Genomic DNA, 26,697 nt, shown 5'->3' on the forward strand with positions numbered 1-26,697 from the left:
TTAACACTCCACCCTTCCACTGCAGGGGACACATGTTCTATCCCTGTTCAGCACAGAATGGCCAACAAAAAATAGGAACTAAGATGGTCTTCCATGTGAAATCCTGGCATGACACAGATTTATCTTTAATTGGACTCAAAATTTGTTGAACAGACCCCACCTCCATCCATATATAAATCGTTAGAGAAGAGGCATATCTCAAAAACTCCAGGGGAAGCCTGGGGACCTGAAAACCTATGGTGAGCACCTCATTGTTCTTTCTGTGAAAGAAACCTCAGTGGATCCCTGCATTTTGCTTAGATTAAAGTAGATTTTTCCCCATTTAAAATAAAGTACACCATTCAACTTTTCTGGAAGGAAATTTGGCCATACTTATTGAAACTTAAAACATACATATCCTTTACTACAGTACTTCTAGGAATAATACCTACAGCAATGCTCCCACGTGTGTGAAAAAAATTTATAAGGATGTTCATTGTACCACTTTTATAATTACAAATTAAAATGGGAATGGATTAAATTTCCATCAAAAGGAAATGTAATATAATGTAGTCATTAAATACATGAAATAAAATCTGTACTGACATATATGGTCATCCATTATTTGTTAAGTAAAAAAGTAAATTTCAGAGCAATAAACATAATAGGTCTTATTTTTTAACATACACAGTTATATTTTGATGTTTGATTTATTATGTATACATGATAAACTAGGGATGTCTGGGAAGCCATTTGGGAAGGAGATGGAGGTGAAGAAGGATTGTAATTTTTCATTGACTGCACTTTTTTTAATTACACAAAGTATATCTTCCTGAAATACCCTCTATTCAAATGGTAGACATTGGGTAACATGATGTCTGCCGCTAATAACTCACCTAATGAAGTGTTGGGAAATGAAAGAAACCAAATGATTTCACAAACAGCTAAGTCCTCATTGGTCCCTCAGTTGCCAGCCTCCTGGAGTCAAGTTTAAATTCCTACTACAAACTCACAGCTCATGAAAGGGTAAAATTTTTCATCATAGAAACTAGAGAAATCAACTGGACTTTGCATATTGTCTCACCTGTACATTTTGCCTAGTGAAGAAAAAGGTAACAGAAATGACTATGTTTCAAATAGAGCATTCTTTTTTTTCAAGTACCACCTTGTCTCAAAAAGAAAAAAATAGAGTGAAAGAATAACACTATTTTGTTGTTTCAGGTAGTAATTTGAACATGAAGGCTACGATTCTCCTGTTTTGTCTTCTAGGATCAACTCTATCATTACCAGTAAGTGAAAAATGTATATTTTATGAACCAACCAGCCTGAGCTGCATCTCTCTCTCTCCTTGCCCTCTGCTAAAACTGCTTCGTGACCCATTCCTTTAGTTTCCTGTTTTTATTTTCAAAGTTGAAAGATGATAAACTAATGAAGTGTTACTGCATATTTCAATGTACTTACATTGTTAAAATACATCCAATCTATCGTGGATTGAGTGGATTAATTTTATAATAAATTAATTTTTATTATTATTTTGATTTATTTTTGAATAATAAATTATTGATTATTTGATTTATTTTGAATAATAAATTAATTTTGATTATTTTTGGCAGAGAAATAGGGTAGAAATTAGGAGAAAAAGGAATGCTTTAGATTATGTCTGCTCAAAGTGGATAATGATTCTACTTCCAAAAAGAAGTTAAGATTTTCTTGCCAACTAATTATTTTGTCATGACCAAAGATGTAAACTAAAACATTCTGATTTTTCTAATTGGAAGCATGAAACATCTAGATTGTATAAACTGTAAAATGTCTACCAAATCATGCAATAGTAAGGGAATATTAGAAAGCAGTCAATATTTTTTACTTAGAACATTTCATCACAAAACCTGTTCATATATAACAGTTTTTTGAACAAAAAAGAGCACTAGTATTCAAACGTGTATTCCAACTGTCCTTCAATATTTTATAGACATAATATGGGTGGTTTGGGTCTCTAAGTGAATTTCCCTTTGTTTGAGATGCTTCAGTGTGGACAATAAGAAAAAATTTTTAAATATTTACTATGAATTAGCAGAACAAAAAGAAATAATTCTCAGTTAGGCCTCAAGCTCACTTAACACTTCCTTACTCATCCATACAATCAGCAAATATTTACTGAAAACTCTCTGTATACCATATATTGTGCTAGTTGCTGAAGATACAATGGTAAGAAAAAAAGGCATGATCCTTCATGGTGTTTACAAGGGCTATAGATACTAAAAAATATTTTTAATGTTAAATTATAAATTATAACCATGATTAGTTCTATGAAGGACCTGAACAGGGTGATCTTGGGGGAAGGGGATGGAACAAAACATGAATAACCATCCTCCTTCTTATTTCATTGCAAATATACATTTGTCGGGCTTCCCTGGTGGTGCAGTCGTTGAGAGTCCCCCGTCGATGCAGGGGACACGGGTTCGTGCCCCAGTCCAGGAAGATCCCATATGCCGCGGAGCGGCTAGGCCTGTGAGCCATGGCCGCTGAGCCTGCACATCCGGAGCCTGTGCTCCGCAACGGGAGAGGTCACAACAGTGAGAGGCCCATGTACCGCAAAAACAAAAACAAAAACAAATATACATGTGTCCTTTAAAGAAGTTGTCTACAAAAATGTGATGTTTAAACAAGGTAAATTAGGAAGTTAAATTCTTTGTAAAACATGGATTTTGCGCTTCACCGAAGAAGTTTGTCAAAAGGTTCTTCTAAATAAGGTGTCTCTAGTGAATTTAAATTACTATAAAATTTGTAAAGACCCAAGACAAATAAAACTTTCCTGGAGCACAGCTATCATTCAAAGCAGATTGAGGAGTGCTGTGCAGGTTAATGCAGATTGGGAGCGCAGTTAGAAACAGTGGTGCAGGGAATGTGGGAAGTAACATTAAAATGTCTATTAGGTATAGTATTGGTATTTATTAAATAAAACTCAGGACACATAGACAAGGTTTTTAAAAATGATTTGTACATGAATTTATTGAATTATCATAAAGGTATATAAAATGAATCGAACACTTAAAGCAGCCTAGCAATTGTTTTCAGTAAATCAAAAGTTTTGGACTAGGGTACATACTGGAGATGCGACAGGTTGCATACTCAGAAGAATAGTCAGGCTAGGCCTCAAAAAGAAGGTGAGCTCGAGCAACAACATGAAGCTGGTGATAAAGTGAGCCAACGATGGGGGAAAAAGCATTCCAGACAGAGGGAACAGGTGGAGATGAGGCTCTGAGGCAAGAAGCAGACTTGAGTGTCCCAGAGACAGCAAGTAGCCTAAATAACAGTAGGAGAGTGAACAAGAGAAAATCAGGTAGGATGGAAGGTCAGAGAGGCACTGGGGGCCCAGGGCCTGAGGGCATTTTAGGCCATTGTATTGTCCCTGGCTGAAAAAGAAGTCAAGCCACGGATTGAACAAAGACGTAAACACACCAGACTGTTGTTTTAAAAGGATCCCTCTGACTGCCATGCTGACAGTGGATTGTAGTGGATGAAAACACATTTGCAGAATTTATACTTACATAATCTTAAGGCTTAAAGGGACCCCTAAGGACAGATAGTACCAATCTTACCTCTTACAACTGAGAAAAAAGACTGAAGTGAAATCAAGAGTCATTAGTAGCTCCAGGATATATCCAAGTGATCCAAGGGTTAATGCAGTGCTGGGGGGCCCACAGCACACTGCCCTTGGGGATGCAGCCAGGAGCAAATGCCAACCAGAGTCAACCTGGCCAGAGAGCTTCCACCTGAATGCAGATGGAATACAAAGAAAAACAAATAGAAGGATTCATTTCTTCAAGGACTAAAAGCACTTGCAGGGATCCTAGTACAGGCTCTGCAACTCAAAATATCACCTTGGCAGCTGACACTGCTTCTCACTTCCCTCTTCTATAAAACAATACAACTAGATCATATGAATTCAAGGAGATTTTTACCCCTAAAATTCAGTTATTCTCAATACACTAGGAAAATACCCTGGCCAGGAAGGGGACAGAATTTCCATTACAGGAAGTGACTTTTCAGGCACGAGGTAAAATTAGGAAGCTTTGTGAAAATGCAGTAGAAATCATGGCAGCTTACCTTCAAGCTTTGGGAAAAAACAAATGTGTATAGAGCTAAGGTGTGGACTATATATTTCATGTCCTGGAAAATGAGGAAAGCACTTTCAGAAAAGAAATGGGAACCTAGGACCTACCTCCAGAAATCCATGTGCCCTATCTCACCCTCTGTCCCTCCCCAGAGCACCCCTCCTGGTCTGGCACTTTTCTGCTCCACAATTCCATCTCCTGTCATGCACAAAATGTTCCACGGAGTTAAAACTGCTCCAAAACCCACAGAGGCTAAAGACAGATGTTTTTGCATTTGGGTCAACTTGTTACCTCCTGGAAATAAATGGATGCAAAACCTCAAACACAACCCTGTTTCTGCAAAAATTTGTTATCACAGATGCAGCTCAACCCTGCTTTGGTAGTTCCTCCAACAAAGCTGGTTCCAGGTCAGGCAACACTGCTAAACCAACAACAGCCAAATCAGGTAAGAGTCCTACAATGGGGAACATATACAGACCAGCAAAGGAAACATGTTAAGACTAGTGGATTTAAAATCAAGATTCAGCCAAAGTCTCATGACTGAGCAACAGAGTGAAAAGCTTTATTTGGGGGAAAATAAAAACAAGAAAATACTTGTTTTCAAAACTTTGAGCAAGAAAAGCAACACATCTTCATTCTTTTTCCTTTTGTCTGAATAATAATTTGGTTTAGCAACCAAATCTAGTAAACTCTGAAAAGCAATAGCTACACCTATTGAAACAGCTTGGTCATCTATGCCCTTGAAGTACTGTGACTTAATCATGTATGGCATTTGCCAGAACTAGCAGGGATTAAGAAGTAATCTATAAAAATAATTGCAGATTTCCTCGTGGTTTTCTTAAATTTCATTGTTGCTGATGAGCTGATGTGTTACTGTAAAATCTGTCTTTGAAACATATTTAAATACATATGAAAACTGCATGGTCTCCTGGCTACACACCCGCTTCTTCCCACCCTTGCTCTGTTCAAAAGGACCTCTCCTTACCTATGTCTAGACTTTGTGAAATAGTACAATAATACCAGTCTAAAGTTCTCTTTTTGGTCTATGGACATTATACAATACTCATGTCAGTAGCTGACCTCCCTCCTTAAGGAACTAGAAGCTCTGGGGACCTTCTTTGAAAAATAATACAAAGTTAGATATGTAAAATTAGTTACTAACGTGAATAATTTATAATTAGATAAGAAATAAGAGTAAATTACATATTTTTAAGCTGATAAATACCTTAAACTTGACACATCGCTAGTGTGCCTCCTAGGGCCACGGAAGGGGGCAATGTTAGTGAGAGGCCCTGAAGCTTTACCTTCGTGGTAAATCCACCTGTGACTGGAGTATAGGTTACTTGAGGATATCCTCCACTGACAGCACTGTAAAACCAGACAACCTCTTGTCTCACACATCAATTTCAATGCCCTGCAGGTCTTCCCTTCTTTAAGTCTAATTCCATTGACACAGATGCTCACACTGGGGTCAGACCTGCAACTGGTAAGTACTCTTTTTTATCATTTTAATATCCATTGTTAAATAAAAATAATACCTAATGTGGAGGGTATGTGTGTGTGTGTATCCATAGATGTACACATGCACACATATTCATTGTAGTGACAGAGGAAAGTCAAAGAGAGTTCAATGCTATTCAATACATCATTAGAAAATTTTCTTAGCAAGAGAATCTCTAAAGGAATTAATCTAATTCTTAAGTCTTTACTTCTTTAGTTCTTCTCACCTCCTCTCCGAGCTCCCCTCCCCATTCCTCTGACACATCTTCCTCATGCCCATACAACATCCACATACCCACACAAACACTATGACTGCTCTCATTGCCCCAAAAACAAGAGCAAACAAGAAGGGGTAGAAATATCTACATTCTTTTCATAGAATATCTGTATAGTTTAATCTGTTTGGGGGATAAGATAATGTTTCTTTCCTGCTTAAAATGGATTTTTTCCACTGGTCTGATTTAAATATAGTACTAGACCATATTCAGACTAGATATTTTATTCTGAGCCTCACAATTTTCATGGGGATACCTATGAAGGAACTCAGTCCTTCATAAGAAAGTCATCAGAAAAATTCCAGGAACCCTTGCTGTTGCAGCCAAAAAGGGAAGGCAAATATAGAATCACTTAAGTAATCCTCAGGAGAATGGGTTAAATGCCAAAGAAAAACTTAATATGAGAAAATTAGTCCTGGACTTGATTGTTGTACTAGTAGATTAAACAAGTCTTTGCACTTCATTTCTATATCTAATTCCAAATGCAGTGTAGTATACTATATATTTGCATAGCTAATCCTCCCTTTTACATTTATTAAATATGAATTCGGGTCCTGGATGTTTGAACTGAAACAACACAATGAAAATCTTCCTCGTTGCCCTACAGCTAAATCCTGCTGCAGGGATGGCACCTGGTACCCAGACCCTCCCACTGACCCTGGGGGGATTGAAGGTACAGCAGCAGCTGCAACCACAAGTGAGTTCAAAGACCTACTAAATTTAACAATGGGGAGCATTTTCCCTCAGGTGAAAGCCAAAAGGGGAAGAAAGAATATTTTCAAGGTTCTTTAAAGTTCTACCCTGATAATTTGCAGAGGGATGTCCTACTAAATTTAAAGCAGTCTTTGGCAATTTGGTTCTTGCTGAAATCCCATGAGAACACACCAAGAAAATAGCATGCTGCCCCATAACCTCTCTAGAATACATTTGTAATAGGTAACAGGAAATATGAAGAGTTGGGGAAGATCGAGAAGTAAAGAATAAACGGGGGGATTGAGAGGTATCAGGATTCTTCTCCAGCTTGCTCTGTTTCTATTGAAGACCTTCTGGGTGACCAAAATCATTCCAAAGAAAAAATAAGAGATGGATAAAGTCTATTTCCAGCAAATCTAATCTCATCCTTTTTGTGTGCTTTTTTCATGACTCCTCTCGAGTCCCCAAGGGTTCTCTTGTTCCTTCTCTCCTGCCATCGTTATTTGCTTTCAGGAAAACCCCCCAAAAAACCCTCACATGAAGATATAAATGACATACTTAGGACATCACCTCTTTCCAAAGTGTTTGCATTTTAACTGCAAAGTCCAAATTTTGTCTTCTTGGAACTTCTCTAAATAGTTAAATTACTCTAAAGAAATATATAATGATCCCTTTATGACTAAATTGGTTACTGTTAACTAATTCTCCCTAACACATGACCTCAGCCCCTATCATTCCCACGTAATGGTCTAATTTTTTGTAGAAGCTTTCTTGATTATTACATACATAGTATATGTTAACTATAGAGAATTTAGAAAACACAGATAAGGAAAAAGAAAAAATAAAATTCATAAGCCTACCAACCAGAATTAAACACTGTCAACATTCTAGGTTATGTCCTTCCACTCTTTTTCTATGCATATAAGTACACTTTTTAAAGACAATATGTTCTTACTATAGCTGATGTTCTATAATCTAATTTTTTCACTTAATACATTTTGAATAGTCTTTCCTATATTTTGAATATTCACTTATGACATTGTGAATCACTTATAACATTGTTTTAAATGATTGCTAGTATTCCATCATATTGAAAACATTGGGTTTTTTCCCAAAATTTTTGCTGCTATAAACAATTCTACAGTGAACATCCTTTGACTAAGTCTTTGACCACTTCAGTGATTATTTCTTTAAGACCAGTTCTTAGGAATAGAATTTGTGGGTCCAAAGATATTCAAAACTGTAAGAATTTTAATACACATTCCCAAATAATGAAGCATGACTATACCCTAACCATCTTCCTACCACTATGGACACGTCCAACTTATAGTAGCAAGCTTATGTTAATTAGTAATTATAATCAAAACTGAGTTTAATTTACAAAATTATTTTAAGCTGCTTAATTTAATTCTATATCATATGCAACTAATACTTTTTTCTGTGCCTTTTGTCCCAAATAACAACACAAGAAACTATACTGCTTCATTTATTCATATTTGTAAAAATATGTAATATAACTAATTTTTACATTTCTTTTTTTAATATTGATGTGTATACCTGTCTATCAGTCATTACTTATTCCTTACAGATATATTAGAGCCTTCACTCAAAGTATCTGCTGCTTATTTATATCTTAATAATAAAAGTCATCCTCAGAAAAAGACTAGAGAGAGTAGCAAATAAAATGAGAATCCCTTTACTACATGACCCTGGTGTAATCCATCTGCCAATTGCCCAGGTTCAGTTTCAATTGCTGGCCTGCTCTAACCTGGAAGTCAGGCTTAGTACATCTTCATATCCACCAAAGAATATATCCACCGGAGTCAAAGGCATATGTGGGCACTGTAGATGTTACTAAAGATTCAGTAGAGACGGTTCGACATTCCACACTCCCCAACATGCAATAATATAAATCAATCCTCGTTCTCTGTGGGGATTCTTCGATGTCTCTAGGCTATGCCACCACCAAGGGTCCCCACACATGCCTTCTCCTGCGCAGCCCCAGTCCCTCCGACCCTGTCTCTCCCTATGTAGAGGACCTTACATCCCTGCCAGAAACCTGGGCAGCTGCCCACAGCGTTCATTTATCTAAGGCAGGCCAGAGTGGCTAAGAGTGAACTCTAGAATGCCAAAACTTCTGGTCAAATCCCAGCTCTCCACTTACTGCCTATGTGGCCAAGTTACCTAATCCTCTGTGACTCCCTTTCTTCATCATATAGAATAGAGATTAATTAGAATCTACCACTAGAGCTGTTAGGATTAAATGAGTAAATCTACATAAAACATTTAGAACAGTGCCTATACATGGTACTCATTCAATACATGTTAGCTATTATTATTTCAAACAATATCTCTGTCGAAAACTAACACTTTTTCTCCTTGTTACATTGGTGCTACATTACTTAATTCTTACAATACATTTTTTACTTAGACATTTGTGGTTTCCTTTTGTATCTTTCTTTTCCTTCCAATTTGCCTTTAAAGAAGAAATTTCAATTTTGTTTTCTCCCAAATCCTGTGTCCCTTCCCTTCAATCCACTTTTCCATTGCCACCCTGAAGATGAGTTGCTTTTGGTCAGTAGCCAGGGATCTGACAGAGAGTAAGGCTTTTTCTTAAATGTGTGTACTTTTTACCTTTTGGCATTATGGGTGTTACTGTACAAACTTCTTGAGAAATAATAAAGTTAAGAGTCTTTTTATAAGACTTTCAAATCTTTTAGGTCTGGAATATTAAAAGTCCCATTTTGATAACTTTTGTGACACTCTATGAGTTTCTATAGAAATAAAAATAAACCTTAAAACCCTAGTTCTTTCTGACAGACCCCATGGTTAGTTCTTAGAGTGCTAGAGCACACCAACACCTCACCCAGATCTTTCCAACTACAAATCCATAACATGTACGCAGTTATCAGTGACCAGTGTGGTATTTCTCACTTAGCTCTAAGAACTCTGTTAGGATGAGCGTTGTTGAACAATATCAACCAAAATTTCCTTCCAGTGTTCTATTTTAATATCAAAATATCCAGGCAACAATTATGAGACTAAGTACACATGCTTCAAGAAATCGTGATATTTTAAAATATCCATTACATGTTTTAATATATCTTCTGAGATGTCATATAAAAGAAACACATGGATTTTATCAACATGATTGCTTGGAATAATTTTAGGTTTGGGATAGCTTGAAATCAAAGTTATTTTTTGTTCATCCAATTTACTAACTTCTACCTTTTACATGTGCTGCTTTGGACTGGTTTCTAAATCTCTGGGTCTAATCTTTTTACAAACTGGATGAGTTCCAATTCCCGTCCTGCTCTGTGAGTCCATATATATGATCATAGATGATACATTAAACAAATATCTATTCAGTAAATATTGTATGCTTTTTAAAAGTCTCAATATTTATATCACTACCAGAACTTACCTTTTAGTATATTTTTTCCTATGTCTCTCACTCTTTTTTCAGGTGTTACCAGTTATTGTAGCACACCTTGGAGCCCAGGTAGGATTATTTTGTAAAATGATTTTTATTTTAAATCATCTTAGTGTGAAATATTTCATCCTATCTCAATTCACCAGATAGTTGCCAAGTTTCCTATTTACTTTGCACTGTATGGACACTGATAATAACAAGAATAATTATTGAGCACTTACTATGTGCCAGGCACTGTTCTAGTACTTTTTATTTAATATGTACTATCTCATCTAATTTTCAAAACAACCTTTTATAGACAATACTTTTATTTCTAATGTAAAGATGAGTAACTGGCAATACTTACAGTTAGTTATTTATTTACAATCACACAGTTAGTAAATGTCACAGATGAAGCAACCAGTCAATCCTTTAAACCACACTGTTAAGAAAATATTAAATTAATGGGCTGATCTAATAATTAATGATTTGGGGGATTTTTATCTCAAATTTATTTATTAACTATATATCTTTTCCCTAAAAATGACACACTTTCCTCTCTCTCTATTTTCCTTTGTGAAAGGTAATTCTTGAGATCACTGATAAAATTACCAAGACCCAAGATCAAATATGAACATCAGATGGCAGCTTTTACTTCTAAAAGCAGAATCAAGTATAAAATTCATATTAACTCTTAATTCCACATATGGGAACACATTCCAAGGAAATAATCTGAAATACAGCTAAGGTTTATTTACAAATAAATTCATCAAAATAATTTTATGGTAGAGAAGAATATTAGGTGCAACCTACATTTAAACAAAAGGAAAATTATTACGTAAACTGTACAACATAAAATCAAATACTTTGTGACCATTCAAAATTATATTTATTAAAATTTGTTGGTAATGTGGTTAAATGATTGCTGTGTAGTATTAACAGAAAAGGTAAGACACGTTGTAAAAATTACATGACTTCTAGTATGTAAAAAAGAAATGTTTGAAAAACATCTGCAAGAAAAAATATCACATTCTGCATGATGGGATTTTTTTTATTGCTTTCTGCATCTTCCAAGTCTCCCCTCATGTGTATCTATTACCTAATTATAGAAAACATGTAACTTCTGTAATGCAGAAGACCTCCCATCACTCAAATAATAAACGTTAGTAGTTCAATGTCATGTGCAAACTTGAGTTTTGTGATACAAATCACAAAGGCAGTTTAAATTATTGTTGAAAATAAACACATATCTCTTTATAATATTTATAACTATTTTAAGTTTTTAAGTTATTATAATATATATATTGCCTCAAATATATTAAACCTTGCCTCAAATATATTAAAAATCTGTCTAATAACTTGTGTTATTTTCTTTTTAGGGTGCTATCCTAAGCTCAGAGGAATTGGTAAAAAGAAAAATTAATTACTAGTATTTCAAATTCCTTTCACTGCTACCACAATGTTGTTTTCTATCGTCATATAGCCACTTTTGACCACAACCCCTAAATCTGGTGCATACTATCATAAACTGAACACTTTTATAGGTCCTCACATTAGGTTAGCTTTTGTCTAGCTGGGGATTTCATCATCCTTCTCCAGCTACTTGTCCCCATTAATTTGACTTAGCTTTTGTTTTCCACATATTGATGTCAGATTCAGTTCTATCCAGAAAGCCAATTCATAGTTTTAAACTTTGTATTGATTAAAATGTAGGATTGTAAGTTACTGAAATGCATGCAGATTTAGAATAATATACATATTGATATTTAGCGCAGGAAGGATTAATTTTTTGACTTAGATGTTTAATGTTTATAGAAAAATTTATTATTTTTCTAGCATCTTATGGTGATGAATGAACTCTTCTCTATACATACGAATAACTAGAGGGCTGACCCTAAATAAAACTCATAGTACCATTACTAGGCATTTCTATGCATTTCCGCATAAGTCATTTTCAGAGAAAAATTATTTGAATTAATATGGTATCTAAACATGACACTGAAGTAAAGAGTTGAGGCAATATCTGGGAAGACAGTTTTTAAACCTCTATTATTAAAAAGGTAGGGATTTGCCTAGACTGTCCATAAATAAAATCAAGTAACAGGGATGTTTTGCCAACACTGATACATGAATACCCATATCAACCAGTTATTGACCCAATTCTATAAAACAGGCACCTTAGTAGATTTTTTTACATGTGTTGCCTTTAATCCTCACCAGATTACAAAATAGAGATTTTTTTACATGTGTTGCCTTTAATCCTCACCAGATTACAAAGTAGAGTAGAGATACCAACTTTATATAAAAAGAAGCTGAGACTCGGAAAGCTTAAGCAAATTAGGTCCGAAGGTCAAAAAAATAAAAGTAAATCCAGATTGAAAACCATTTTTCTATCCACTATACTAGTGGATAGAAAAATGGTTTTCTTTTTCTTTTTTTTTCTTTTCTTGGTGAAACTCACAGTAATAGCTATATTTTTTATGTAACTAACACACACACACACGTTTTATGAACAAATATTTACCTTTAGTATATATAGTGCACTGGTAATTTATAGTCTATTATTTTTGCCTTATTTTTTAATGATGGGCACCACTCACCTTTATTTTATTTATTTATTTATTTAGCTGCATTGGGTCTTCGTTGCTGCACGGGCTTTCTCTAGTTATGGCGAGTGGGGGCTACCCTTCGTTGCGATGCGTGGGCTTCTCATTGTGGTGGCTTCTGTTGTTGCAGCGCATGGACTCTAGGCACACGGGCTTCAGTAGTTGTGGCACGTGGGCTCAGTAGTTGTGGCTTGAGGACTCTAGAGAGCAAGCTCAGTAATTGTGGTGCATGGGCTTAGTTTCTCCGCAGCATGTGGGATCTTCCTGGACCAGAGCTTGAACCTGTGTCCCCTGCATTGGCAGGCAGGTTCTTAACCACTGCGCCACCAGGGAAGCCACTTTCTTTATTTCAAATGTATGAAAGTCCCAACTCCCAATTTGAAATTTTCTGTACTCTACTCCTATCTCTCACTCAGCATAAGTCTAATTCTGGTTCCAATACCTCATAAATCTAAGACAGTGTTTTCCAAACATCAGTCCTGGACCATCAAACCAGGACAACTTGGAGAGCTGGTTAAAAATGCGTATTTCTGCCTTCCAGATGGTGCTTATGCAAACTAACAATTGAGATCCACACTCAAAGAAACGGACCTGTATCTTAATTTTGAATTCTCAATGCTTTTTATTCTGTGAGAATGCTGTCAGAACTGAGAGGTCCCAGAGAACTGGTTCTTGCCTGAACTCTCTCCAAAACCAGCTGATTTCAAATTATTACTTCTTAGGAAGAACTTTTCACAGTAATTTATTCCCAGGGGAAAAACAACAACAACAAGTGTAAGTAGCAACAACATTCATTACCAGTGGGCAAATCACTGACTGCCCAAAAGAGAGAAGACCCACTGAGTAACCTCAAGGAATACACCAGTGGCTGAATTGCCAAAAGAAACGTTTCTGACTGAATATTCCAATGCCTTTGAAAAATACATCAAAAGAAACTTGAAGGGGTGAAAACCATGAGATAAGAATTGATTAATCTACTTGAACTAATTTTTCCATTAACTTTTAGTCTCTTAAATTACTCTAAAAAGAAATATGGGCAAAGGAGAGATGATGCTTTAGGTCAACAACAGAAATGCAGCCCCCTGTAATTGTATGGATTTTCTCCCTTAGTTCTACCTCAAATGATGAACAAATGATGCATTATTCCTCTTCCTGTGACTGATATGAACAAATGAACAAATGATGCATTATTCCTGATATGAACAAATGATGCATTATTCCTCTTCCTGTGACTGGCTTGATTCTGGCTTTCCCTTTCTGAGGAAAATGAAGCACAGCAAGGAATCCCAGTAATGAAAACAGCATCAGGCTTGGCTTGGGAGAGGGAGGGATTTCCTCTGAGGAACGCTCGATCTTTACTGTTTTTTCTGACTCTACCCTCTCCATCTGTAAATCCTACCAAAACTTGCTGCCCTCAAGGAAGAAAAAGCTGGTTGACCACCTTTTAACTGTGTTCCTTTGACTTTGTTTTCTATTTCCTTCTCTCATTCCAGCCAGCGACCCCCCAAATCTTAACAGGATTTATCTTCCATCCCTTGTTTCCCGGAGCCATCCTGCCCACCAGTCAGGCTACTCCAGATGTCCAGAATGGAATCCTTCCTGCAGGACAAGCAGGAGCAAATCCTGCCATCCGGGGAAACTCAGAGGGCCCCTTCCCAACTACCAGTGGCACAGATGACGACTTTGCAGAGACCACCCCTGTAGGCATCCAAAGGGGCATACAGACCACTGAGGAAACCACCACAGGGTCACCAAAAGGTAAGTTCTCCAAGCCAGGAAAGTGCCCCAGGGCCGTGAAAGTCATCTGCAGAGTGAGAGAGGAGTTCTTTGTCTTGCCTTGACAAATACAGATCCCAGTAATATCAGGGAGCCCCCTTACTCACTCACATTTGATTACAGCAATGTGAGGGAGTATTTTTACTGGGCTACCAACCCTATTGGATCTATCCAGAAAGAAGACATTTAATTGCTGGCATAATTTACTTTCCATGTTAGGTCGGAGCTGGAAATATTTGGAAACAGACAGTGTTCTCCATTTCCCATCCCCCCTGCACCCTTCAAACACACACAGGACACAGTTAATCAATCAAGATACTCTTTTCCACTCACTAAGCATGGATGAGCCTCAGAACCTTCCTAACATAGGGAAGATTCTGAGGCTTCAGAAGGTTGCAAGCTGCCACTAGCAATAGACTAGAATTAGTGCAATGCATGAACCCATGTGCCACTCCCCTCAGATGGGACTTAAGAAATGTTGCAAAAATCAGCTCTTCTAGTACCAACAGACAGAGATAATCATTTAACCTATGAGGATGTCCAGACCCACATGTTCCAAATATCCAAATGGACAAAAGAATGATTTGCTATTGATACTCTTGCTCCAAAAAAAGAAATTTTGATCTCAAGTAAAACATGTTTGAATTCAATATGCCTTTACCTACATTTAAAAAGTGTCTTTTTTTCTTCCAGGAATTTAGTAAGCTGTCTCAAATTTTTTCAACTAAGCCACCTCAAATGTGGTGATCCATAAGAATCATTTTCATTGATCATATTATGGAATAGACTGACACATACTGGAGTGTATCAGAAGAAATTAATTCTTAGTTTACCTAAAAATTTTTTCTTGAAATTTCAGAAGATATACACTCCTGGGGAATACTGACTTCTGACAAAGAATACTAATTAAATGGATAAATTTATCTTTAAAATATAACATTATGCCACCTTAGACCCAGAAGATATGTATATTAAAATGTATTTTGAAACTGACTCTTTTTCTTCTTTGCGGGTGAAAGAAAGTTGGACAATTTCAGAAACTCCATTACTTCAGGATACTTAGATGGTACTCTTGGTCTAGACTTTCTTTGGAAGCAGACAATGCTGCAGTCATGGGAGTGGACATCCAGCTGTGTAAGAAGAGTTCTAATTTCCTCACAATTACCTTATGACCCACTCTATCCCATAAGAGCCACAAATTTAATTTTTAATATTCAAATTAAAAGCAAATTACATATGCATCTAAAATATGCAGTGGAAGTCAAGAATTATAATTCATATTGTCTGTCCTCAAGCTGCTTATACACAGAGCTAGTGATTATGGCATTTAATCGTTAATTTGGTATGCCTGAGTAAGAAATGAAATTGATAAAATACCTGCTAAAGAGCTCGAGGAATCATGTTCCCTGACTTCAGACTATACTACAAAGCTACAGTAATCAAAACAGCATGGTACTGGCACAAAAACAGACATACAGATCAATGGAACAGGATAGAAAGCCCAGAAATCAACCCATGAACCTATGGTCAATTAATCTATGACAAAAGAGACAAGAATATACAATGGAGAAAGACAAGTCCTTCAATAAGTGGTGCTGGGAAAACTGGACAGCTACATGTAAAAGAATGAAATTAGAACATTCTCTAACACTATATATAAAAATAAATACAAAATGGATGGATTAAAGACCTAAATGTAAGACTGGATACTATAAAACTCTTAGAGGAAAACATAGTCAGAACACTCTTTGACATATATTGCAGCAATATCTTTTTGGATCCACCTCCTAGAATAATGAAAATAAAAACAAAAATAAACAAATGAGACCTAATTAAACTTTAAAACTTTTGTACAAAGGAAACCATAAACAAAACGAAAAGAAAACCCACAGAATAAGAGAAAATATTTGCAAATGAAGCAACCCACAAGGAGTTAATCTCCAAAATATTCAAACAGCTCACACAGCTCTATATCAAAAAAACAAATAACCCAATCAAAAAAATGGGCAAAAGATCTAAATAGACAGTTGTCCAAAGAAGATATGCAGGTGGCCAAAAAGCACATGAAAAGATGCTCAACATTGCTAATTATTAGAGAAATGCAAATCAAAACTATAATGATGTGTCACCTCTCACAAGTCAGAATGGCCATCATCAAAAAGTCTACAAACAATAAACGCTGGACAGGGTGTGAAGAAAAGGGAGCCCTCCTACACTGTTGGTGGGAGGTGAATTGGTATAACCACTATAGAGAACAGTATGGAGATTCCTTAAAATTCTAAAAATAGAACTACCATATGATACAGCAATCCCACTCCTGGGCATATATCCAGAGAAAACTATAATCTGAAAAGATACATGTACCCCAACATTCATTGCAGCAATATTTACAATAGCCAAGACATGGAAACAACCCAAATGTACATCGACAGATGAATGGATAAAGAAGATGTGGTATATATATACAATGGAATACTACTCAGCCATAAAAAAGAATGAAATAATGCTACTTGCAGCAACATGGATGGACTTAGAGATTATCATATGAAGTGAAGTAAGTCAGAGAAAGACAAATATCATATGATATCACCTATATGTGGAATCTTAAAAAATGATACAAATGAACTTATTTACAAAACAGAAATAGACTCACAGACATAGAATACAAACTTATGGTTAACAAAGGGGGTAATGGGGGGGTAGATAAATTAAGAGTGTGGAATTAATATATACACACTACTGTATATAAAATAAACAACAAGGACCTACAATATAGCACAGGGAACTATACTCAATATCTTGTAATAACCTATAATGGAAAAGAATCTGAAAAAGAATGTATATATACACACAAATATATATAACTGAATCACTTTTATACACATGAAACTAACACAACATTGTAAATTAATTATACTTCAATTTAAAAAAATAAATAAAATAAAAATTTTTAAAGTATCCACTAAAGTTGAGACTCTTGCTCTGCACACCTAAAAGGTAGAATTTAATCTGATTTAAATTTATAACCCAGACCACTGCAGTTCATTCAGAGTGGGAGGGAGTTGGAGGGATTACTATAAACTACAGTAGAGGTCCCACATAGGAAAGATATGAATAGGTTTAATAACATTCCTCATTATATTTGAGTCAGCCCCATCAGTATGGAAAAAACCTAAATATATACCCACACAATATATTCCATGTTATGTTTTTCAGGTGGTTAAAATTTTACTAGTTGTTAAAGATTTATTAGCTACAGTGTTTCAAATTTGCAGAGCTGAATAACATATTATGAATTGTTAAGATTTTTATAGCCAAATAAGAGTAAATTAGAATTTAATTTTCAAAAAATACTTTGCCATTAATGTCATGTGATACTAATTAAAAGTGCTAATCAGGGCTTCCCTGGTGGCGCAGTGGTTGGGAGTCCGCCTGCCGATGCAGGGGACACGGGTTCGTGCCCCGGTCCAGGAGGATCCCACATGCCGCGGAGCGGCTGGGCCCGTGAGCCATGGCCGCTAGGCCTGTGCGTCCGGAGCCTGTGCTCCGCAACGGGAGAGGCCACAAAAGTGAGAGGCCCACGTACCGCAAAAAAAAAAAAAAAAAAAAAAGTGCTAATCAAAAGATTTCCTAGGTAACCCTCTATCAAAAAACATTCTCTCTGAGCCTCATTTTCCTTATCTGTAAAATGGGGGCAAAAACCTGTTATAGATACCCCACAAGTTTAACAAGATGATCAAAACAGGTAATACATGAAAGTGTTCTGTAAACTCCAAACCACTGTAGAAATTCATTTTGTTTACTTTCAATATCCTTCAAACCAATTAAAATTACCTGTCCTTCCAGCCCCACATCTTCTCCCTGGTCTTCCTCAATATACTTTAATTATTAGTGTAGGTATATAATTGCCAGCTAAACCATTGAGATCAGGTGTCTTCCTGGGTATGCTACACTTGGGGGAATCTGAAAACTTCCCAAGGCTAAAGGCAAACAGATGGATTTAAGGGCTCAGTTTCCACATTTACATCCCACATATGGACTTTCCTAAGATAGATCTGTCTGAGAACATGTACTACATTTCTTCCTCTACTTTTATAGTCACTCTTTTCTCACATTACAGAAAAAAGACTTATGTCTCATCTGTCACTGATCTCACTGTGGAAAAGTGTTATGTCATAGAAAACCTCCAGGACACAAAACAAACAAAGAATTTCAAATACTGGTGCTGGTGTTGAGAATGACAATGTCCTTTTAATGGCCTTTTACAGCTCAGGTAGTTTCTTATTCTTAGCTTTCAATGAAATTAAATGAGGACCTACTGGAATAGGAATTTGATCATTGAAAACATTTTTTGTTTTAATGCGGTACGCGGGCCTTGCACTGTTGTGGCCTCTCCCGTTGCAGAGCACAGCCTGCGGACACGCAGGCTCAGCAGCCATGGCTCACGGGCCCAGCCACTCCACGACATGTGGGATCTTCCCAGACTGGGGCAAGAACCCATATCCCCCGCATCGGCAGGCGGACTCCCAACAATTGCACCACCAGGGAAGCCCTGAAAACATTTTTGATGGTAGAAATTAAAACTACAAAACATTAAATGTTTAGTTATTAATTCATTTTAAAATATCAATGACACATAAACTACATGTCAATACAAATAGCATCATTTTTAAATTAAAAATAACTTTTTTAATTTGATGAGAATGCTCAATTTAATTAACAAAATTTAGTGAGAAGAATGGTTTTATCTTTGAACTCTCATGTCTGACTTAATAGAAGATGTTAGGATTCTCTTATCTGCTTCTGCATTCAATCTTCATCTGTCACAATATCACATATGTAGCTGCTGGAAAATTCTACTGTATATTCTTCATAGAATGAGAATGACAAAGGAAATTGAAATCTTTATATTATTATGAAAATAGTTTTATCTCACTGACCTATCAAAAGAATCTCAGGTCCATTTACATGGAATTTTAGAAAATGCGAAGTTATAGTGACAGAAAACAGATCAGTGGCCACCTGGGGCCAGGGTCAGTGGAAGGATCGACACAACGGTTGCTCGGGTAAAGTTTTTATGGTGATGGAAACATCTGTATCTTGAGTGTGGTCATGTTTCCAGGAGTATATGCAGTCACTAAAATTTTATCAAACTTTGCAAAAAAAAAAAAAAGAGAATCTCAGGGACCCCCAAGAATCCTCACCAAATTTTGAGAATAACTTTGAATGATGTTACATTCACATTTTTTAATCCTCTCCCTGGTTATATATTGAAAATAGCATAGTGATCTACCACATGTGTGTGACTTTACACACAGACATTCTCGTTGCTTATTGTACTGCTAGTCTGTGCCCTACACACACAGTAACTCTGATAAAATCTAATTTATTCAATTCCCACCAAAAAAGAAAAAAGCTATAGTAAATGTATAATTGCATGTGCTGCAATATCAAATATATTCCTGGCAGAAAAGATCTTCCCTTTAAAGGAGGCATCAGTGAAAACTGAAAACTCTGCTTCCAATTTTACAGTCTGGTAGAATTTTACACAAACTAGTTTCTGGCTTCAAACATTACAGACATTTTTTCTCTTTCATTACTCATACTTCTGCTGCCAAGCACCAAAAGACAAGTTCATGTGGCAAGGCCAACTTTCGCCTTTCACTTTGGTGTCCCAACACTGAAACTTGGAGACAGTAGGGGGTAGGAGTATTATTCCTGAAGCCATTTCTAAAGTGGCAACTTATTCACAAGCCACATACATATAGCCCACTAAACCCAAATTCAATATCTCCCCAATTCAACCTTTCTGAGGCAGATCTTAAAAATGCCTGTGATAACCCCAATGCCATTGACACAAAGTATGATGAAAGAAAAGTCAACATGGAGAGAAACAGATGTCTTCACTGGTTGTGATTATCTTACATTTTCAAGAGCTACAAATATAAGACCCCACAAACACATACTCTCAGGGCCCTGGAAGGAGGCTGTGTGAGTGAAAGTCCCTGCAGCTTAAACTTAAACTTTATTGGCTTTATAATTAATCTGTCTCTGCCTCACCACTTTTACCCAGTTGTATTTGCCCTTTCTTCCTCTGTATTTTGTGTTATTTTTGCAATAATCCTATTTATGTCCTTATTATAAAGCAAAAATTTCATAATAACACCTCCCATGTTCTAGGTGACAAGTTCTGCTTGTAGTACAAAGCAAAGGGAAATAATATATACTGAGAGCATTCTATGTAAGAAGTGCAAAATATTTTTGGAAAATAGAACTCTAACTTACTCTTGGTAAGGTAATGGATACCAAACTCTAGAGAGAAATGCTGTCCAATAGAAATACAACATGAATCACATATGTAATTTTAAATGTTCTAGTAGCCACATGAAAAGGTAAAAAGAAGTAGGTGAAGTTAATTTTAATAATATATTTTATTTAACCATATATATATAATATTATACCCTGGACATACATATAATACAAACAATTTATGATCTTGGGGCTTCCCTGGTGGTGCAGAGGTCAAGAATCCACCTGCCAATGTAAGGGACATGGGTTCGAGCCCTGGTCTGGGAAGATCCCACATGCCATGGAGGAACTAAGCCCATGTGCCACAACTACTGAGCCCACATGCTACAACTACTGAAGTCTGCGTGCCTAGAGCCTGTGCTCTGCAACAAGAGAAGCAACAGCAAAGAGAAGCCCGTGCACTGCAATGAAGAGTAGCCCCCACTCGCCACAACTAGAGAAAGCACACGTACAGCAACAAAGACCCAATGCAGCCAAAAATAAATTAATTAATTAATTATCTTTTTTTTCTTTTTTGGTTACTAAATCTTTGGAACTAGATGTGTGTTTCAATTTGCATCTCAATTTAAACTACTAGCCACATTTCAAGTGCTTAATAGCCACATTTGGCTAGTGGTTACCACACTGGATAGTGCATGTCTAAATATAATGGAAGAGCCACAGGGTTAAAAGCAACACCCCTATTTTAACAACAGGAAAATCTAAAGCTTGGTATAAGTAACATTTCCAAGGTCACTCAGGAGCTAGCATTTGGTGGAGATGGAGTTTGAACATGGGTTTGCATAACAAGTTATAAAGTTGAAAGAAACTTTTCTAAATTACTAAAAATAAAAATCAAATTTAATCAATAGTGTTAGAGAAAAGACCAGATCATAAAATAATATAAAATCATTGTAAGATGAAGAGAAAGAAAAGAATCTAGACATTGACCTTTCACCTTTCACAAAAATTAACTCAAAATGGCTCATAGACCTAAATGTAAAATGCAAAAATAAAGATCCCTAGAATATACAGAAAGAATATCTACATGACCTTAGATTTGGAGATGACTCTTTAGATACAATATCAAAAGTACTCTCCATGAAAGAAAAAATGGTAAGTTAAAGTTTTTCTGCTCTGCCAAAGATAGGGTAAGAGAATTTTTTAAAAGCCATAGACTGGGAGAAAACCTTAGCAAAACATATATCTGATAAAGGACTGGTATCCAAAATATACAAAGGACTCATAAAATTCAACAATAAGAAAACAAGCAACCCAATTTTTTGAATGGGCAAGAAATCTGAACAGACACCAAAAAAAAAACCCATACAGATGGCAATTATTTGGAATATGGGAAAACAATGCTCAACATCATATGTCAGCATGAAATTGTAAATTCATAAACAATGAGATACAACTGAATATCTATTAGAAAGGTTAAAATTCACACACTGGTAAAACCAAATGCAGATAAGGATGTAGAGCAACGGGAACTCTCATCCATTGCTGGTAGAAATGCAAAATGGTACAGCTACTTTGGAAGACAGTTTGGCAGTTTCTTACGCAACTTAAAATACCCTTAGCCACGTAATCCAGGATTGCACTCCTTAGTATTTACCCAAGTGAGTTGAAAACTTACATTCACACAAGAATCTGCATAAAAATGTTTATAGCAACTTTAGTCATAATTGCTAAACTTGGAAGCAAACAAGATGTCTTTCAATAGCTCAATGGATAAACAAACTGTGGTACAACATACAGTGGAATATTATTCTGCTAGCAAGGCACAGAAAGTCATAAAGTAATCTTAAATACATATTACTAAGCAAAAGAAGCCAATCTGCTAGATACACACTGTATGATTCCAGCTGGATGACATTTTGGAAAAGACAAAACTGTGAAGACAGTAAAATGATCAGTGGCTGCCAGAGTTTTGGGAGAAGGGAGGGATGGACAGGTGAAACAGAGGATTTTTAGGGCAATGAAACTACTGTGTATGATACTGAGATGGTAGGTACACATAATTACACATTTGTAAAACCCACATAATATACAACATAAAGAGTGAACCCTAATGTAAACTATGGGATTTAGTTAATAAAAATGTGTCATTATTGGATCATCAATTTTGACAAACGTACCACACTAATGCAAGCTGTTAACAATAAGATTAACTGTGCAGGAGACAAAAAGGGGATAAAAGGGAATTCTCTGTACTTTCTGCTCAATTTTTCTGTAAACCTAAAACTGTTTTTTTTTTTTTTTTTTGCAGTACACGGGCCTCTCACTGTTGTGGTCTCTCCTGTTGCAGAGCACAGGCTCCGGACACGCAAGCTCAGCGGCCATGGCTCACGGGCCCAGTCACTCTGTGACATGTGGGATCTTCCCGGACCAGGGCACGAACCCGTGTCCCCTGCATTGGCAGGCAGACTCTCAACCACTGCGCCACCAGGGAAGCCCTAAAACTGATTTTTTTAAAGTCTATTAATTTTTTAAAATATACCCAAAAAATTACTGGTTAGTATTTTAAAATATTAGCCCACAGTGTTTGCAAATTGATATGGTTTGCTAGAAATGAGGACTAAGAGATAGAAAATATCACCCCCTAGTGGCCCTGAGAAAGAAAACTACAAGTAATGAACCAGCTAGAGTCAAAGAAAAAGCAGCAAGTGTCCCTTTTGTGGGACAAGATACTTCTAAAAACAAATTACGTCTCAAATATGATAGCTATACATAAATCCAAGTAAGAACTCAAGTATTCAGGAGGAAGGGTGATTAAGGACAACATTTAAGGAAAATCAGAGAGTGTATGAGCAAAGTATTCATACATAAGTGATTGATGACTTATAATACCATGGGAGTGGTGTGGAAAGAAGGAAACCAAATTCTATAACTCCTTCAACTGTCTAAGTATCCCTTGGGTAAGAAGGCCTCTGCAGGCCAGGAAACGAAGTCACACTAAAGGGCCATAAAAATACAGGTCTATCCTCCCGGTAAAATATTGGCAGACCTGACTGGCAGATGTAAGATATAAGCTCTAAGATGAAAGAAGCCACATTCAAGAAACTCAAGGGGACTAAGCAAACACAAGTTGAACTTTTAATTATTAATATAGTTAAAACTTTAAATATGTTAAACTAAAACAGGTTACCATATACCCAATACGAAATGGGTCATGACAGATCTTAGACCAACACGTAGGACAAATAATTGCAACAATTATTCACTTCAGAATAAAATTTAAAAGAACAGCTAATTTGAATTAAACTTCCTTTAAACTGCAAGAAGACATTACATATAAGAACATCTCAACAAGTATTGTACTTATATGTCCCTTACAGAATCTATCAAATATTTTTAGGACCCAAAAATCCTGACATTTTATTTGTGTCCCTATGTAACTGAGAATATAATTGAGAAGTCATAGACTAGAAATCATAGAAGGAAGATAGCACATATGAGAGCACTTTCTGTGCAGATAAACACACTGCCCTCCCACTACGATTCCAGGTGAATTCCACTGGTGTTGTGGACAGATTCATGTTGCAGATAGCATCCTCAATATTTTGAATTCAACCTCCTGGATGTCAATATATATTGCTAAGGATGTTTACTTTCACCCTACATTCTAACCTTTGGACCTATGAATTCATGAGTTCTTTATCCAAATGTATCTAACATGCTGTTAAACCCCTCCATTGGTTCTCTTAATTTTGTTTATTGACATTTTCAGTTCCAGAATTCATATTTGGCTTTTTTTGAAATCGGCTACACCATATTATATAGTTTCCTGTTGCCTGTCAAAGATTTCAAGGCTTGCTTTTATCTCTTTGAATGTAGTCTTAGTTTTTTCAAAGCAAGGTATAATTCTAATTATCTTGATTCCCCATCCGTTGCTTTCTATTTTCTGGTTTTCCTCTCATTCTTCCCATAGGATCTTGCCTCCTATTGAATCAGGTTATCTTTGATAATATGTCGAACTTTGTTGCTAAAAATTTTTGTAGAAACAATTAGTGTCAGAGGGTATTTTTGTTTGTTTCTGCCAGGAGCCCAGGGAAATAACAACCTGGATCATCCTAATCCAGTTTTAGAGTTTGAGATTTTTCTGGGCCCTCCAAATAACAGAAGGACAGGCAGCAGTCCCTCGAGGGCAGCTGACTCACTTTTGTTTCACCCTTACTGGTCCCTAATCAATGGCAGGTCCAGGGCTCCCACCTTTGGTGGGCCCTGGACTCTGACTGCTGTCCCTTCAGGCTGGCCAGACTATTAAACAAACTCTTCTAGATTGGCAACTAGAATCAGCGCAAAAATGGCCCTAAATGCTGGACTCTTCTCTCTAGATTTCCATCCCCTCCTGGATCTTAGCCTAGTAATCTACACTATCTGATTAACTCTTTGATGGTTTTAAAATTTTTGTGTGTCATTCAGTTTTTACTTGTCTTGAGCAGGAAGAATCAGTCCAAATGACTTTATCGTTACTGAAAACCAGGTTTCCATTCCTGATCTTTACTCCTAACCCATTCCACAGTATCTCTGGCAGGGGGAAGATCTATGAACAATCAAAAGGTGTATGATGCTCAACGAAGTGGCCAGTCCCCACACCTGATGTGGATACTCACCCCCGAAACTAAGAGTGTGGATACTCACCCCTGAAACTAGGAGTGTGGATACTCACCCCTGTTCTCAACTGAGGCTTGGTTGCTGATTCTGTTAATTTAGGAACAACCCCACATGGTGCCTCATGTCACCATATATCAAATAAGAAGTGATTATTCATTAAAAATACGATACTTCTGGAATTCTCAAAAATTAAATGTTAATGGTCCCCTTTTGTCATGAATAAAGAAAAACTGAACAAGACTCTAATATGGAGGGTGTGTGAGTATATTTGTATATGTGTATGCTAGACTTCAAAATATTACACAAGTTATTCTGCTTACTTTGAATATGTATACATGTTTCCATTTAAAAAGTAAAACACATTATTATACCAAGACTATAAGAATATCCACTATTTTTGGAGCTGGTGCAGTTTATCAAATAATGAGACTTTCAGCCAGTCACCAGCTGATTATTATAACTTTGCTGCTTTTTTTTTTTTTTTTTTTTTTGTGGTATGTGGGCCTCCCACTGTTGTGGCCTCTCCCGTTGTGGAGCACAGGCTCCAGACGCGCAGGCTCAACGGCCATGGCTCACGGGCCTAGCTGCTCCGCAGCATGTGGGATCTTCCCAGACCGGGGAACAAACCCATGTCCCCTGCATCGGCAGGCGGACCCTCAACCACTGCGCCACCAGGGAAGCCCACGACTTTGCTTTTTAAAGTAGAAGCAGATAGAAAAAATTTTTAATGCAGAAAATTATAAGAAAGAAAATTAGTAACTCAAATCCCACCATTCATATGTTACTAACCTTCACCCTTTGATAAATACTTTCTAGTCACGTTTTTCTGTGCATATTTTATGTATTTTTTTCAGAGTTGAGCTTATTCCGCAGTAATATATACTGTTATGTAACATGCTTTTTCCACTTAACTCTATACCATAAGTATTTTCTCCTGTCATTATTTTGCTTAAACAATTTTAATGTCTAAATTGTGTTCTACTTTATCAATTAACCATAATTTATACAACCTAATTCCCTAAATTTTTAAAGGGATTTTTGTACAGTAAGAAATCTTTAATGATCTCTGTTGATCTGTCTGTGGGAGAAGTGACGTTGGAACTTCCTATCACTGGAAGCCTCTTTTCCTCCTTTTCCCTACCTGAAAATTTGTATCAGTGAGATGATTTAGTATGTTAGCCTTCATCCCTCCCCATCACTGTGACATGCCCACCAAGGGCAACAGGGGGAGGGCGAGGCATTTGGTAGAGAAGAAAGGTAAATAAAGGAAGGGAAGAGAGTGGTTTTAGGGATTATACCAAATGCAAGACCGGCTAAAATGTGGTCCATCTTGGCAGTGTGGAAGGTCTGACCGGCTGGAAGATGCTCCACCCATGGGACGAGACCCCCTCAGGAGCCCCATCCAGTGGGGAATCAACTTGCTCTGGAAA

At 36.6% G+C, this 26,697-nt stretch overlaps 1 protein-coding gene across 1 annotated transcript; it reads left to right on the plus strand.

The window, feature by feature from the left end:
• Positions 1-1,214: 1,214 nt before the first annotated feature.
• AMTN (amelotin) lies at positions 1,215-25,300 on the plus strand (the record flags this gene model as incomplete). Its single annotated transcript, XM_079919823.1, has 8 exons — positions 1,215-1,268; positions 4,456-4,542; positions 5,518-5,583; positions 6,480-6,569; positions 10,032-10,067; positions 11,357-11,383; positions 14,077-14,341; positions 25,176-25,300. 8 exons carry the CDS (start codon positions 1,215-1,217, stop codon positions 25,298-25,300), a joined length of 750 nt encoding a protein of 249 aa, XP_079775949.1.
• Between the last annotated feature and the right edge of the window lie 1,397 nt (positions 25,301-26,697).

The sequence above is a fragment of the Stenella coeruleoalba genome (genome assembly GCF_951394435.1).
Source record: "Stenella coeruleoalba genome assembly, chromosome: 4".
NCBI classification, from domain to species: Eukaryota; Metazoa; Chordata; class Mammalia; order Artiodactyla; family Delphinidae; genus Stenella; species Stenella coeruleoalba.